The 18,090-nt window shown below is 39.4% G+C and overlaps 1 protein-coding gene across 1 annotated transcript in view; it reads right to left on the bottom strand.

Moving 5' to 3' along the window:
- ADSS2 (adenylosuccinate synthase 2) overlaps positions 1 to 17,704 on the bottom strand; it is a 33,170-nt gene extending 15,466 nt beyond the window's left edge. The window contains 6 exon segments of the mRNA XM_049776519.1: positions 66 to 173; positions 451 to 517; positions 851 to 901; positions 2,029 to 2,097; positions 4,482 to 4,584; positions 17,493 to 17,704. Of these exon segments, the coding sequence (XP_049632476.1) occupies positions 66 to 173; positions 451 to 517; positions 851 to 901; positions 2,029 to 2,097; positions 4,482 to 4,584; positions 17,493 to 17,678 (584 nt within the window). The 5' untranslated portion in view covers positions 17,679 to 17,704.
- Positions 17,705 to 18,090: the final 386 nt, after the last annotated feature.

The following is an 18,090-nucleotide window of genomic DNA, read 5'->3' as shown; positions in this document are numbered from 1 at the left end:
AGAATTTTCACAGTTTAAAAATTCTAAAGATCCATTTCTTTTCTATTTTGAAACACGTATGTTACCTCTCAGAGAAGCCATCAAAGTCAGAAACAAGGTCACACATTCTGAGTCCACTCCGAGCAGCTTTGGAAGAATACACTGGGCCAATGCCCTTTTTTGTGGTACCCAAACTTAAAAATAAATGAAAGTAAGTTTTGAGTTAGATAATAAAGATGCAGCAGTCAGAACATCATAGAAAATAAAGGATCTATGGCCATTTTCTATTTACTACAATTGCTGTAAGTTTATTTTCACTATCATATTGATTTTTTTTCTGAAGTGTAAACTATTTTATATTAGTGTCAGTATGTCAGTTTTTCTTAAATCTAATTTTCCTTAAACCTTGCCTAACTTATAATCCATTGGTTCTAGATATGCTTCAAATGTGCATACACATAAATATCATACTTTTTTCCTGCTTGCTCTTGTCTCTGTTGTTCCTGGATACCATCAGCAGCTTGATGAAAATCAAATACTGAGAGGGGTAAAACAAACATCAAAATCAGGCACTGGAAACAAAGACAATGTACAAAAACAAAACATACTTCATTTTCATAAGAATTAAAAATCTCATCAGCTTATTTTTTATAAAACAGATATTTTTTAAATGTTACACATTAGAGGTCCTTGCCAGTATTCACAAAAATAGGAAATGTTGTATTATTCCATGTGTTAGGAACCCAACTATAATGTACACAATTACCTCCATATTAGTTTTCATGAAAATCAAGACAAAGTAGGTCACTATACGCTTTCATGTTTATACTTGATAAACTTCTCATAGAAGAAATAAATGCCTGTTTCTTACCAATATGTGCTCTATCAGATATGATAAGTCTTTTTTCCCAGCCTTCTAGACCTAGAGGTAAGAAGGAAAACAGTTATATGAACACTTTGCACAGTAGAATTTTTCTTCTAAATGTCTCAGAAAACTGTTTAGAAGATTCTTTCACTGAAGCATTTCCTATCAGTTCTACAGAGAAGACATTTTAAACAAGAATCTTATCTCTGTCATTTTATAAAAAGTCATCAAGTATACCTTTCTAAGAAGTACTGTTCTCAACACTAGGGAATGTATTCTAAATACTAGTGAATGTGCTCATGGTGGGGTCCTATAATCCCTCTTTATCTCTGCTACCTCTCCCAAAGACATGCTTTCCAGAGACATTAGTTACTTTAGCTGCCTAAGTCTGCTTTGACATGTAAAAGCCAAGTCTGGTTAGATTAGCATAAATAGGCAAATGTCTGCCAATGTTGGTCCTTCCTCTTTCTGATTCCTGTTTCTAAGTAATAAATAATGTATATGAAGTACAGTCAGAGTTCTCAGTCCCAGACCCCATGTTTTTCTTTCTATGTCTATCTTATTTTCTCTTTACCTTGTTTTTTGATTTTGTTTTGGGGCCACACTGGCATTACACAGGGGTTATTCTGCACTCAGGAATTACTTCTGGAGGTACTTGGGAAGCCATATGGAAAGCTGGGGATTAAATCCTGGCAAATATTGTATTGTTCTATTGGTCTTTTCTTTTGGGAGGCTTGAGGGGAGCACACTGGGCAGTGCTCAGGGGTTACTCCTGGCTTTGCACTCAGGAATCTCTCCTGGTGGGCTTTTAGGGGGGAGGGTTGTTTGGGGATTAAACCTGGCTGTGCGGAGGCTTACTCTTACCTCTGTGCTCAAATGACCATATGCAGTACCAGGTATAAAAATTAGGTCCACTGTATGCCAGGTGTCTTAATCCCTATACTAGCTCTCTGACCCCTTAGCAACAAATTTTAATTTATATATAGTACATATAGTAACAATGCAAACAAGAAACATGTATTCTTATAATGCAATGCTATTTATATATAAAAATAAAGTAGGCAATTAATTTCTAAAAATGCAAAATGCAAAAACTTGCCACTTTAACTTATAAGACAATTCGTGTCTGGCACAAATTCCATAAACTTTTGAAAAACACACCTGGTTACCAGGCAAACTCATACCTTTTCCTTTTTGAACATTTTTATCTGCTTCCTCAAACAGTCCGGGTAGATGTATTACCACGCCATTTCCTAAGGAAAACAAACAAATCCTAACCTTAAGCACCTACATTTATAAGACATTAAAATATGCATATTTACAATAATATTGTGCAATAAAAAAGATTATAAAAGATAAGAACTTAAATTAATAGGACTTTCTATTTATCAGGGAGTTTACCACAAAAATAATTTAAACAGACATCCTGGACCCAACTTTTTTTGTTTTTTTTTTTTTTTGTTTTTAGGTCTCATACAGCAGTGCTCATAGGTTACTCCTGGCTCTACACATAGGAAATCACTCCTGGTAGGCTCGAGGGACCATATGGGATGCTGAATATTAAAATATCGAACCCAGGTTGGCCTCATGCAAGGCAAATGCCCTCCCTGCTGTGCTATCACTCTAGCCCTGGACCCAACTCTTATCCTTTCCTCTTTCCTTTGCTATTCTGCTGCTGATCAGACATCAAAAACATGTTTGGTTGTGGTGCTTGTACACTTGTGGTGCTCACAGAGTTTACACATTGGGTGTGCTCATACACTCAAGGCCTAGAGGCTTGCTAAGATGACACTAGTTTTGACTCACATGAATGCTTGGGTGTCACATTCTTTAACTACATTATTCATACATTATGTTATAATACTAAGAATTGTTGTGGAACTTACATATGTGCCGACCATGGTGCTCTTGAGGTTCCTTTAACTATGTGTGGTGCTCATACCTGATTATGGTTATTGTGGGCTGAAAGTTAACCTGCAGCCCCAAGGACCACATATATAAGCTTCCAGGATTGTGCTATACACACGACAACACCAAAAACTGAATTCTGACTTGTAAGTCAGATACTCTAACTCACTGAGCTATCTCATAATACTCCATAAATTGATATTACTTACAAAGTATCTTGTTTTAAAAGAAATTTGTCAGGAATAGATTCAGACTGAAAAAGGCTGGATAGTGTGCTTTCTGGAACCTTTATACTTTGTTGGGGGTGAGGGAAAGCTCCCATGATGGGGTCCTGTAACTGCTCTCATCTCTGTGCCAGAGATGATTCTTTAGAGATAAATTCACTATGGATATAATGGGCTGCACCTTCAGTTATGTAGCTGCTATTCTCTCTCTGACTTATTTTATCTTAGCCTGGTTAGGTTTGCAGAAATAAATAGATGTTTGTAAACAATTACCCTGGATCTTCCTATGATAGTTTAAGACAATAAATAAGGAATGTAATGGATGTAAATGATGCTGGTTAAGTCACATCCCAAAATGTAGAAGTCACTGGTGAGGTCAGATCCCGAGAAAGTACAGTACTCACCAGTCACTTCAGGAGAGTAACTCCTTTTATTTTAGGTGGGAAAGGGATATTAATATATCCCTTTTGGATAGAGGTGTGGACTCTGTGTCAGGTAGGATGTGAGAGGGGATTAAAACAGGGTGTGTTCTATGTTTAGGGAAGATGAGGGTAAGGGAATTAGGGAAAACAGGGTATGTGCCTTGGGTGTTAAAGCAGGGTGTGTGCTTAAGGTGATTTACTACAATGGAAAACTGGGGTTCTCAGTCTGAAAGGCTAAGTCCCCTGACCCCCATAATTATGTCTGTTTTTCCTTCTTAAACTTTAGAGATCCCTACTTAAGAGCCATTCAGCAAGAACTGGTTTCTGGAAGAATTTAGTTGCTTTAGACAAACTTAACCAGGTCACAGGATATCAATTTCTTTCAAACTGGGGTATCATACTCTCAATTTCATGGGCTGTGATTAGTGCTTCTATTTATTTATTTATTTATTTATTTATTTATTTATTTATTTATTTATTTATTTATTTTACTTTTGGGGCCATTTTTGGCAGTACTTAGGGCTTACTCCTGGTGGTGGTAGGGACTGAATCCAGGTTGGTTGTACACAAGGCTACTCATCGTACTATCACTCCAGATATTAGTACTTTTAAATATTAAATTCTAAAGCAAAAAATGTACTGCATCATAGACGAGCTCAAAATCAATTCAGTTTTCTCATAATTCTTCCTGCATAAACTTTTTTCAGCCTATAGAAAACTAATAGAATTAAGACTGCAAATGATCAGATTTACAAGCAAAGTTATCCCCAAAAGAAAGATTTATGTTAAAAGAACTAAAAGAATTCTAAGTCAGTTGGGTGGGGCCAGAAGGCAGTAGGTAGGATGTTTTTCTTGTAAAAGAAAAGCTGGGATTAATTCCCAGTATCCCAAGTGGTTCATAGCCAGGAATAGTTTCTGAGAGCAGTGCCAGGAGTAATGAGTGCAGCCAGGTATAGCTCAAATATAAATACAAAAAGTTGTTTAGGTATACTCCAGAAAATATAAAAGTCAACATAGGAAAAATAAAAATGAGCAAATGATATAGTTATAAACTACACTCAATACAACCATAGTTATACTTACCAATAAATGCAGTAACATTTGGATTAATTATTCCACTGGGTAAAAGATGAAAATCATATTCCACAGAATCTACAACAACTGTATGGCCAGCATTATTTCCTCCCTGAAATACAAAACATAAATATTAAGCCAAGTGATAAACATAATAAGTAAATTGTCCTAATGTGAATTAAAGATATACTACTAAAATGTTGATAAAACTTTAGGAAATCTACACTGGTAAAACTAAATGAAACTCAAGCATTCTTTAAAGCAGGGGTCTCAAACTCAATTTACCTGGGGGGCCGCAGGAGGCAAAGTCGGGATGATCCTTGAGTGCAAAGTCAGTAGTAAGCCTTGAACATTGGGGGGTGGGGGGGGTTTGACCCAAACAACTAAAACAAAACAAAAAAAAGATTCCTCTAGGGCAGGGTCACAAAATGTTGTACGGAGGGCTGTTTGTGGCCTGCGGGCCGCGAGTTTGAGACCCCTGCTTTAAAGATTTTATAATAATCCTTTCTCCTTTCCACACTATAGTGCACTTAAATCATTATTGCTCAGAGAATCTGAAAAGTGGACAATTCAGATTTCTGGAAAACAGGGATATCCATTCTTAAAATAAAAGTGAAAGTGGCATAGAAGATAATTCACTTGTTATTCTGATTTTGGTATTATTAGGAGATATAGAAGCCTAGCTATTCATAGAACTTTAGCAAAATAAAAATTCCATGAAATATAGAAAAGCTATTATTCATATAGTCCATATTCCCAAGAACAAGGGTCCTCAAACTTTTTAAACAAGCAGTAGCTTGAGGGTTTCTGCCTGAGAGGTGGAGTAGAGAGACAGAGAGAGGAGAGTTGGGAAATGCAGTGCACATCCTACACATGTGCACTGCAGGCCAGAGACAAGTTGTAAGCTAAGCAGGGCAGGCAGGGGTGGCAAAAACACCCGGTGGGCCAGGTAAATGTCCTCAGCATAGGCCATAGTTTGAGGATCTCTGCCCTAGAAGTATGCCACGAAACTTTGTAAAACAATATATTTTTGCATGGACTTATCAACTAAGAATAATCTCGAGACACTGGGTTATTCAATAATTTGTGGTTAATAAAAGATCCCTTGCACGTGTTCATCTAATATACAAGGTAAGGAAACTCACTCTATGAGGTTCATATCTCATGGTCATGTGAAAATTCAAGCCGAATTATAAAAACATTGATACAGAAATAATAAAAGGTAATTTCTCTCTCTATCTTTTCTTTTTCATTTTGTGGGGAGCCATATCCAGTGGTGCTGAGGGTTCTTTCTCTGGCTCATGCTTAGGAAACATGCAAGGCTATCCTGTAGACTCATCTCTCAAAAGAAAGGCACAACTAGCAGGAAAAACTTAGGAACATAACAAGAAAACTAATCACTCGGAGGTCCTTTGGAGGAGGATAGAGCAAGTCTTCCTTACCCACCCTGCTGAAACCCTGGGGGCAGCCAACATCAAAGAGAGGCCAAAGGCCCATTTAACAGGGAAAACTCAGACAAACCAGCCTTGCAGCTGATCACACTAGGGCCCCTTGGAAAGGTCCTAACAAACCACTGGTGTCTCCATATGGCTTCATCAGAATAGCTTCACAGATCCTCAAATATATTTTAGTATTGATAGCCCAGTAGAAGTACCCCAAATTAGATGTGAAATTATCATAGAACCCACAAAACCAACAACAGAATGCTCAGCAATATGCAGCTTAGTAAACTCTTCAAATGTCATTAGAACCCCACTGCAAGATATGACAATTTTCAAAAATTTTTATAATAAATTCTTTAACTGAATCACCCTAAGACAGTTGTACTGATTGAATTTCAGTCATACAATGTACAACACCCTTCACCAGTGCACATTTCCTACCAACAATCAATCTCTCGTCTGTCTGTCTGTCTCTCTCTCTTTCTTCCCCCTTTCCTCCTTTTTTTTAAGACACTGGTTTGCAACTTACTGAAGAGGTATCCTGCGTATCACTTGATCTCTTTTCAGCACCTAGTTCTTGTCCAGAGTGATCATTTCCAACTATCATGTCAGAATGGGCCCTTCTCTGCACTCGCCCACAATTTTTGGCAAGTAGAGATAAGGGCTACACATTTTCTTTCAATGAATTTTTAAAAAATAATTCTATTCCCATTTAGTTGTATTAAGCAATATTAAGTAAATTATTCACATCTGCCATGGGGCAGGCTTTGGGGAAGTTGGAAAACTGTTGACAAAATATGGAGGAAATTTTATACTGGTGGAGGGATTGGTACTGGAATACTGAATGCCAGCAGTAGCTGTATTATGAACAACTGTAAGCAACTGTCTAAAATAAAGAAATTTGATTTAAAAAAAAAAAAGAATGAAACTGGATCTCCTATAGGTAAAACATAAAGTCCAACTCTTTGAGGTATCTCACTGACAAACTTTCTAATTTTCATATTTAAAAACCATGGGGATAAAACAATTGACTATATTTAAGGAACTATAATGTACAGAATGGGGCCAATAATATATCACAAAACTGAAAGTTGTTGAGATTTCTCATGATGATCATCTGCATACAAATGAACAACAAACAGTGCAGCAAGGAGGTCATTTGCCTTGCATGTGGTTGACCTGGGTTCAATCCCCAGCACCCCATTCTGGTCTCCTGACCACCACTGGTACAATCATCAAATGACTATCTTACTTGAGAAACTAAAATAAACATAAGTAATCAAAGACCTGTACTAAATAAACATAAGATATTTTTCAAAATAACTGAAAGAAGAAAAAGAAATTAAAAGTCATAGCTTGGAAGAACTTTACTGTTAAAATGTATATTTTACCTAAAGCAACCAACAGACTCAATGCAAATCCTATCAAAATACCAATGGTATCTTTCAAGAAATTTAACAAATTCTTCTAAAATTTGCATAAAATCACAAAAAAAACCTTTACCAAGATAAAGATACCAAGATAGATAACCAAGTAATCCTGAGAGAAAACAAAACAAAATATAAACACATTTGACATTTGCATCCTTATGATTTTTGCAGCAGATCCACAATAGCCAAAATCTAAGCACCCTAAGTGTCCAAGAATAAGGTAAAAAAACTTTATCCAATAATTGAATAAAGAAACTATGGTATATACACACAATGAGATATTATTCAGCCATAAGAAAAGATAAAGACATACAATTTGCTGCTACATGGAGGGACCTTGAAACCATTACGGTGAATTAAGTTAGTCAGAGAGACTGACACAGAATGCCTCTTGTGTGTACGATTAGAGTAACATAAGGGTGAAATAACAGATGCCCAGAGACAATGGAAACAGATAAATGATATTCAATAAGAAACATACTACTCAAGTAGGCTGTGGGATAGGACGAGGGCAAAATGACTATCGCGGGAGAAGTGTTCAATAGGGAGGAGCAGTAAGGTGGTTGTTATGTGTGAAACCACATCAGCAACAGTACAAACTACAGTGGAAAAAGTTAAGGGGAAGAAAGGCACAGAAGGAAAAGTTAAGGGGAAGAAAGGCATAGAAGCAGACTGCTAGGTGGGAGGCAAAGGGGGATGGGTGGACACTGATGAAGCGATTGTTGTTGAAACATAACATTTGTATGCCTGAAACCTAATCATGACCATAGTGACTAAATAAAAAACAAAACAAAACAAAAAAAACCACAAGGGGCCTAAGCGATAGCACAGTGGCTCCCCAGAACGAACCAGGGTTTGAACCCTGGAGTCCCAAATGGTTCTCTGAGCCAGGAGCGATTTCTGAGCACAGGAGTAACCCCTGAGTGTCATTGGGTGTGGCCCCAAAACAAACAAACAAACAAAAAACATTACTTGAACCAGGAAGTTATTTATTGCTTGAAAAATAGTATATGCCATACCCAGCAGTACTTGTGAGCCAAGACTACCTAGAGTTGCTAGGGAGGGGAAAGGCCTCTGGAGTCACTCCAGAAGGAATTAAAAGGGCCATTCAGTGCAAAGGTCTAACTTAGGGATAGCAGAAAAGGCATTATCTTATAGTTTCTGAGTCACTTCCTAGCAAAGCCTGACAGTGGTGGGCTACAATCTACAAGAGGACAGAAGGGAGGCAGGATGCAAAAAGACAGAAGCAGGTGTTAAGCAATACCTACCTATTCATTTGATAGCTATAAGGAACAATATTTTCATGTTTTTTTAATATGAAATATATGCATGCAATAAAAAAGGCACTAAGTATTGAGTAAAAAGCGGTTTTTTTTTTTTTTAACCCTTCATTCTTCTGGTTCCCTGATGCAAGAAGAGCAGTCCCCACCAGTTTGTGTCCTTCCTGAGTTAATAACACAAATACCTTAACAGCTTTAATCCACATATACAATTAGTGGCAACTATGGGCAGTTGGCTTTTGTTTCATTTAATACATCCAAGGGCCGTTAACCTTGTAAATAGAACAAGGTTAAATTTCTTAACAGCTGCACTGTATTTTTTCTGAAAATATTTATGAACAAATAATTAATTAAACTGGTCCAAAAGAGAGGCACTCCAGTTTTCAATCTTTTGTCATATACTTCCTGGTATAATACTTGAACTATACTTACTGGTATATTACTTCCATATCCATACAAATTTATTACCAGTCCTCAAAGAATCGTAAAACAATACTACATACCAAAAGACTATACTGCTCATAGTCTTTAATTATAGGATAATTATTACATTAACCATTTTATGTCTACTTATGGTTTTAAAAAACCTCACATAAAACTTTAAGAAAATGTATTTTCAGAGTATGAGGTACATTAAAATTTGTCTAGATTCAGAGAATAGAACAGTGGATAAGGCACTATTTCTCAATCCTGAGCACCCTGAGACCACCAGGAGTACTCCCAGAGTACAGGGCCACTGGGTGTCGCCTTCAAACACCCCCTCCCAAACAAAAAAATAAATAAAATTTTTATTCTAGATTCTACCTAGAAAAAAGGCTAGATTGGTTTGGGGGTTTGGTTTTATTTTTCATAGTAGAGTATGTGGGGATTAAGGGGTCACACCTGGCAGAGCTCAGTTGGGCTCAGGGGAACCTATTAGTGCAAGAGAAATTTGAACTGGGATCAGTCTCGTATAAGCCAAGAGCCTTAAGCCCATCCTATCTTCCTAGCTCTTCTACTATAATTATTTAATTCTAAATTGTTATAAATCACTATATTGCATAAATTTTTACTAAATTGGATAACTAAGAATATTTATAGCATAAGAAAGAAACAATATAAACAAATAAAACAACCAAAGAGTCAGTTCTTTGAGGTTTTTTTCTTCCTTTGTTTTCGGTTTGGGGGCTGTGCTTGGCAGTGCTCTGATTAGTCCCCACATACAGGTCAAGAAACCACATGGTGGGGCCTGAGCGATTGCAGAGCTGTAGAGTGTTTGCCTGGGACAGACCCTGGCTCAATCCCCGGCACCCCATATGGTCCCCCAATCCTCCCAGGAGTGATTTCTGAGCGCTGAGCACTGCCAGGTGAGCCACCCCCCCCCAAAAAAAAACCCACCCACATAGAGTTAGGGATTGAGCGCAGGTCCCCTACATGCAAAGAATGCACTCCAGTCTTATGAACCATCTCATAACCTCATAAAAAGGAATTTTAAAAACAGCATTCCTTTAATAAGAAAAATATAACACTTGAAGTATCCTGAGTTATTTTATTGGATAACCTAACAACTTGATAAAAATAACTGTAAACCGAGTTGATGTGGGACAAAAAGCCTACTCTAAGTCTAAGATAATGATTTATCCACATAGGTAGAAAAAATGACAGGAACCCTGAGAGATGATAGCTGCTATATTTAAGCAGGTGACTGCTGCAAAGAACAGATGACTTTAAGGTAATAAATTTCCATTTAATTCCTTTGGTTCTTCTAATTTTACAGATAATAAAAAGTTCAGCTACAAAAGACTGGATATTACTTGAGTGAACAGTCTGCACACTGATATTAATCATTGTTAATATTTAATATTACATTACCTATTTATTACATAATATATTTAATATCTAAATATTAACCATGTCTAAATAATAACCAATGTCTCGTTAACTATTAAAATGTGATTTATTCTCATTTAAATGTCTCAACTGAGTAGGAAAATAATGGTCTTTATCTCCAGGAACCTCCCTCCCTCCCTCCCTCCCTCCCTCCCTCCCTCCCTCCCTCATACCTTCCTTCCTTCCTTCCTTCCTTCCTTCCTTCCTTCCTTCCTTCCTTCCTTCCTTCTTCCCTCCCTCCCTCCCTCCCTCCCTCCCTCCCTTCCTTCCTTCCTTCCTTCCTCTCTTTTCTTTCTTTTTTTTTCTTTTTGGGCCACACCAGTGATACTCAGGGGTTACTCCTGGCTATGCACTCAGAAATTGCTCCTGACTCAGGTGACCATATGGGACACCAGGGATGGAACCAAGGTTGGTCCTGGATCAGCAGCATGCAAGACAAACGCCCTACCACTGTGCTATCATTCAGGCCCCTATAAGCTTTCTTTTGACAGACATATATTAAAGTAGTCTATACTCCTGGCTTCTAACATGGTTATTCGTCCACATAGTCACTTTTCTGAATGTGGAAGCGTATATGTTTTAATTATTTTAAAATAATGTAACGATTATTTAAATTACTGTTAAGACCAGTAACTTTATATGCCCAGGATCACATAAAAATTTCTCTAGAGAGGAAAAAAAATTAAGAAGCCCAGGTACAGAATATTGTGATGAAAAAAGACCCTTCACTAAAATGCTGTGTGTTCAGTGGAGGCTCTCTGCATTGATCCCCAGCCGGCCTCCTACATAATTCTGTTCTCAAACTGAAAAACAATTCTAATGTACCCTTTCACAGATTTAAAACCAGTACAGATATCTAATTTTCTCTTTTTTTTTTTTTTTTTTGGTTTTTGGGCCACACCCTGTGACGCTCAGGGGTTACTCCTGGCTATGCGCTCAGAAGTTGCTCCTGGCTTCTTGGGGGACCATATGGGACGCCGGGGGATAGAACCACGGTCCGTCCTAGGCTAGTGCAGGCAAGGCAGGCACCTTACCTCCAGTGCCACCGCCTGGCCCCACAGATATCTAATTTTCATGATTCGTAGTTATAGTTAATAAAAAACCTATGTAGCACCAAACTTTATTTCCTCTTAAAAGAAAAAAGCTCTGCCAGTCCAACCTATCAGAAACCACTCACCAAAAAATAAATAAATAAAAAATCAGAACTGCTTATTCATGTCTTACTTTTCTATATGAAATTAACTCTAGGTCTTCAAACTATACAATTTGAGTGTCTAATTCTTCTTTTGTCTAGGCCCTGCCCTCCTTTGCGATTCATGGTGATCATGGCATCCCCTCCTATCCCAGACATAGAATCTTAATCTAAACAGAATCAATTAAGCTCTTCATTTTTAGAAAATTGATTTAGCAATTGATACTCCAGGAAGACAGTTTTGAGTCAGAGATATATGCTTTATCTATCTCTAGAATAGAAGAGAAGCATTCTAATGAGAAGGGTTGCCAAATTCTGACTGCAGAGATCTTAGGTTTGACTCAGAGGCTGTGCTGAGGACTGGCCATCCAGTTCTTCAAACAAATCTCCTTTTTGCTTAAGATAGTCTCCATTGCTTGCCAACAAAGAATTCCAATGACTGACTAATTCATTGCAACAAATACAGCCTGAATTCACATTCAAATCCACATCTTGTACCAATAATACTACACAAAAATTATTAACTTGCACATTCAAATATTTATGGTTTCAATACAGGATACTATGACTATTTAGTTATTCTTGTTTTCAACGTACATTTTTTTAAGTCCCAATTTGATGTTCAACTGAAGGGTGATTCAATAGAAGCAGTTTGTCAAGAATAAAATTTGGATCAAGAAAATGAGCTAATGTAAATAAGACAGTTCAAAGATTCAGAGAAAATTACAGAAGGTAAAGAATTTGGAAGGAAATGAAATGATAGTCTACAAAATTAACTACCAATTTCATAACTCAGATTTCTCTGTTCAAAATTAACTATAGTCCTATAGTGATAAAGGAGATGACTTCTCTAAATGATCTCTTAGTTACTAAACCTGAAATAACGGTGTCTTTTTCCAACAGTAAAGCCAAATATGAGGAAGGGATAAAGATATTTCATGAACTCAGAGGCACTTTTCAGTTCATTTAGGCCTTATGCAGTCTGAAAAGTTTCACTTTGTTCTCTCTGCTCTGAAAAAATTTTCATCACAGATGAAAATTCTTAATCATAGAGTTTAATCTAACATAGTCTGAGAATCTTTATTTTTTTGCTCTTTGCTCTGAATAGATGAAAAATTTTCTCACAGACCTTAACCTCTAACACAGCTTGAGAATCTTCACTTTGTCCTTTGCTCTGAATAAATGAAAATTTTCATCATAAAGCTTAAAATGAACATCAATCAAGTCACAGTTACAACTTTGAATTATTACAATAGAGAGCACAGCAATAACTCAGATTCCATTCCTTTAAACTATTTCAACAACTATAAAAAGGATTTCTTGTCTGGAACCTTCAAGATTCTTAGTAATGGGGCTAGAGAGATAGCACAGCGGCGTTTGCCTTGCAAGCAGCTGATCCAGGACCTAAGGTGGTTGGTTCAGATCCCCGAGTCCCATATGGTCCCCTGTGCCTGCCAGGACCTATTTCTGAGCAGATAGCTAGAAGTAACCCCTGAGCACCACCGGGTGTGGCCCAAAAAGCAAACAAACAAACAAAAGATTTTTAGGAACTTAACAATCTTTTTGTTTGTGTTTGTTTTTTCGGGAGAGAGTGTGTGTGCACAGACAGTAGTACTTAAGGGCTTACTCCTTAAGTAGCACTTACTCCTTACTCCTAGTAGCACTCAGGGGTTCCTCCAGGTTCTGTGCTCAGAAATCGCGCCTGGCAGGCTGGGGGACCATCTGGGATGCTGGAGATAGAACCCGGGTAGGTCACGTGCAAGGCAAATAAATGTTATGCTATCGTTCCAGCCAGTGACACTCTATAACCTAAATGAGGAACCCTGATAGTCAACCCAATATAGCCACTGTTACTAACTTAAAAGAATGGTTTTATCTTAAATGCCATTCCTACCATCTTCAAAACAGAGAAAATGATTATGAGAAAAATTGAGTTCTTTAAGGTGAATGCATTAAAATACACAAAATTATTCCTTTTTAATTATCTTCTAACTTTTCTATTTCAAAATTGAGTCTATTTGTTGCTGGCATGAATATTACACTTTTTGTGTATTTTGGTTGGTGGAATACCTAGCAACATTCAGTGATTACTTCCATTCCCAAAGGTGATCAGGGGGATCTTATGGAGCACCATCATAACCTTGCAAAATGTACCCCATCTCCCTAACAATACCAGTCACTAATAGCTGATGTCTGAACCTTCAGCACATACTAGCACCTGATTAAAAATAAACATTTTCAGGGCCGGCACAGTGGCATGGAGTGGTAAGGTGTCTGCCTTGCTGGTGTTAACCTAGGACGTACCTCGGTTCCATCCCCCAATGTCCCATATGGTCCCCCAAGCTACGAGCAATTTCTGAGTGCATAGCCAGGAATAATCCCTGAGTGTCAACGGGTGTGGCCCAGAAAACCAAAATAATAATAATAATATAAAAATAAATATTTTCATGAATTTACCTTTATAGTAAGCTCATATATAGCATGCAATAGGATATATTTTCCTCTTTGCAATTAACTTTAATTGAAACTCCCCCAAGGGAGGGGGCACAAAGAAAGAGAATACAATCCTAGCTCTTCCTGATCACAGGCAACTTGATATTTGTCTTTGTAACCAAATTTCTTTTCTTCAAGAATATAAAGCATCACTTCAAGTTTGGGATATGATGAAGGAGTTCAAATTGCTGCAGTTTCTACTTAACAAAATATAGGATACACATGAAACTACTATATATAAATTTTATGTCAAGAAAAACAACAAAGAAACAAGGATTTAAATATGTAACTGCTTACTTGGAGAGAAATTGAAAGGGAAAGCAATTTTCTTCCTAAGAAAACGCATTTGTATTGTCAGAAATGGACAATGTCAGAAATGTCAATTCCATACTTGAGCCTTTTTTGTTTATTTGTTTGGTTTTTTTTTTTTTTTTTTTTTTGGTTTGGGGCCACATTCAGTGGTACTCAGGGGTTACTCTTGGCAGGCTTGGGAGACCATATGGAATGTCGGGGATCCAATCCAGGTCAGGTCGGTTCTGGATCAGCCGCATGCAAGGCAAACGCCCAACTGTTGTACTATCACTCCAGGCCCTATATTTTCTTTTGTTTGTTTTTAAATACTATCTTTATTTAAGCACCATGACTACAAACATGATTGTAGTTGAGTTTCAGTCATAAAAGAACACATCCCTTCACCAGTGCAACATTCCCACCACCAAGGCACCCATTTCCCTCCTCCCCTAGCCCGTCTGTACCTTTCTGCATACCAAAACATATTCATATAAACTTGTCCTCTAGACTAATCTCCTTGAGGGTACCAATCCCTGTTATCTTTGGGGGGCTGTGCTCCTTAGATATTCATGCATATATGGAATGAATGCACTATATCAGTCATAGTCCTATACATCTTTTATTACAAGGGTTTATGTAACATGTTAAGTCATCAGTGGTGGTTATTCTTAAGCACACATCATATATAACTTACATATGAACATGAAATATCTGCCAAATGAAAAATAACTCTCCATAAATCTGAACCTGAATCTGAAAGATGTGTATTTTAAGTATATGATTATGAAAAAGCCAATAATTTAGTATTTATTTTCCCCAAGAAAGCATTTCACATATGAAAATATTGTGAAATATATCATTTTTAAAATGTATTTTAAAACTGCATCTACATTGGAAAAGTTCCTTATTTAATAATTTTACAGTTGAAATATTGCTACACTGTGCATGCCACTTCTGGAAGGACGAAATTTTGAGTTCCTGTTATGAATGACAAAGCACACAAACTATTTAACTCTAATGAAGTTCATACTTTCAATTAAACACAAGGTTTTGGGGCCGGAGTGATAGCACGGTGGGAGGGAGTTTGCCTTGCATGCAGACGACCTGGGATGGATAAGACCTGGGATGGATACGGGTTTAATCCCCAGCATCCCTGAACCTGCCAGGAGCGATTTCTGAAGGCAGAGCCAGGAGTAGCTCCTGATCACCGCAGAGTGTGGCCCCCAAACCCAAAATAAATAAACAAACACGAGGCTTTAACATCAAGCCTAGCAATTCAAGTTTAAAATATCTTTCCTACTGGTGATTTTTCTCAACTCATCTAGATCTTCAATACTTCAGTCTTTCATAAGTCAAACTAGGACTAAGATTAAATATAAAGTTATTAGCAAGGTGAAATACAAAGGGAATAGGCTTATCCTCATTACATAAGCCAATGGAATAATTAAAAAATTTTGGAATTACACAAGAAAAGTCAAGAGGAAAGTTTGAATAGATCTGTCATGTTCTCTATTCAGCAGCCATTTTTGAGCTAAACAAGCCTTCTCAATCACTTCTCTCTAGACTTTCCAAGGGCATCAGTTCTCTTCATTCCATGTTCTCCTTCAGGAGTACTTTCACAGTAACAGTAACAGTGACTCCAGTCTACACTACAAGTGAATCGCATTTTTGAAGTTCTTTTAGAGCAAACGTCATAATGGTTCCCAAACCTCACAATCCACAACTCATTCAACATGACTACTACCTAATTTAGGTAAGGAAGATGTCGGAAAGACAGAAAGAGACAAATCTCAGCCTCTCTCCCCTTGATCCAACTTAAGAATTGGGTATTCTCATATTTATTCCCCAACAGTACTACTAAACCTTATTTTAAGATTAAAAAAAAAAGACATGAATTAATTTGTAATTTCACGGTGCCTATATAAAAATGTATTCAATAAAGGTAAAAAGAATGAGCAGTGGGCTTGTGAACCAGTTCCAAAAGGGGAGTAAGGAGGAAGAAATGGGGTTAGGATTCAAAGGCAACACCTTCACGGTGCTAGTAGGCAAAGTACACATATTGCCTGCGGGATGGAAAATAGTTGGAAAGGTGGGTGAGGTGTAGAGGGTGTTAGTAACAGGAACAGGCAACCATGAGACAACTTCTTACCCTAGGATTGGGCAGGGGCATTGTACACTAAAACAACAACAACAACAAAACGACAGGTAAGCCTGAAAATGTCTGTATTTACTTCTTATGATGACCTTGTTTCAACACCCTCACAAGGAACCCCCTTGAGAGAGACAGAGACAGAGAGCTGACATCCAAGTAGGCCCAATGCTAACTTGCCAGAATATATACAAACGGGGCTCCATAGTATTTAGGTGCATTCCTAAAACAAACAAACAAACAAACAAAAAGTCCTGACACCTTCAACAAGACCTGAAACATCTTCAATCAATGTAGCAATTTCTTTGGAGAAAAAAGAGATGCTTGCACAACTCTTAAGGAATTCTGAAGAAGTGGGGACTTCTCAAGAGCCTTTTTTTTTTTTTTCTTTTTTGCAAAGGCCTAGCCTCCAGGCAGCCTCAAAAACAAATAGGAAGGAAGCGGGGGAAACCACGTGTCACGGTCGGAAGTGTAAGGGCACCCCTAATTCCCCCGCAAGAAAAAGTTCACTGCTGATGTGTGGGACCCAACCATCTCGTCTCAGTCAGTGTTTCCAGCAATCAAGCTCTGACAAGCCTGAGGTTTGGGCTCGGCTTCCTCGGATGTGTGGCCTCGGGGTTCACAATGCAGATGGGGAGTCGCCTTTTTTCGGGTTCCTATGACGCCACTGGGCTTCAGAAAAAGAACGCCGGGCCGCACGGAAACAGCCCGCATTGAGCCCGGCTCCGGGGGCCTGCTGGGGGGGGGGGGGCGACGTGCGGTTCAGCACCCCGGCCCGGCCCACCCCCGGCCCCCAGCCCAGCCACCCAGCGGGGCTCCCCGCCTCCCGCCAGGCCTCAAGGTGACTCCCCTCCCCGCCCCGTCGCCGCCTCACCTGGCAGCGGCAGACGATGTCGGCGTCCTGCGCGAGCAGATCCACCACCTTGCCTTTGCCCTCGTCGCCCCACTGCGCCCCGAGGACCACCGTCACCCGGTTCCCGCCGCCGGGCCGCGCCTTGGGGCGGCCGCAGTCGCCATTGGGCAGGGAGGACGCGGCAGGGTTGGGCTCGGAGAACGCCATGGCGAACGCCCGGGACTCGCGCGCGCGCGGGGACAGCCCGGAGGCGACGGACGCGGCCGCAGGGGAGGGATGGGCGGGAACGAGCGAGCGAGCGAGCGAGCGGACAGACCGACGCACGGACGGAACTGCTCCGCGGCCGCCAGCCACATGCGGAGGAAGCCCGAGCCAGAGCCCCGCCCCGCCCCGGGCGCCGCCCTCCCGCCCTCCAGGCCCCGCCCCGCCCCGCCCCGCCCCGGCCGCTCTCGCCGCAGTCTCCTAAGGAGGCCTCTCTCGACTGCCCCGCGCTGGCCGGGCTCGGCAGCACACGGCCCTAGGCGAGGCCTCGGACCACCGAGTCGAGGCCACGCCCCTTCCGCGAACGGACTCGCCTCGCTAAGACCAACCCCGCGAAGCCCCGCCCCTCTGCCCGCCC

Source organism: Suncus etruscus, chromosome 7 (genome assembly GCF_024139225.1).
Source record: "Suncus etruscus isolate mSunEtr1 chromosome 7, mSunEtr1.pri.cur, whole genome shotgun sequence".
NCBI lineage: Eukaryota > Metazoa > Chordata > Mammalia > Eulipotyphla > Soricidae > Suncus > Suncus etruscus.
The sequence above is the reverse complement of the archived record's forward strand: the minus strand, read 5'-3'. Positions and strand labels throughout refer to the sequence as shown.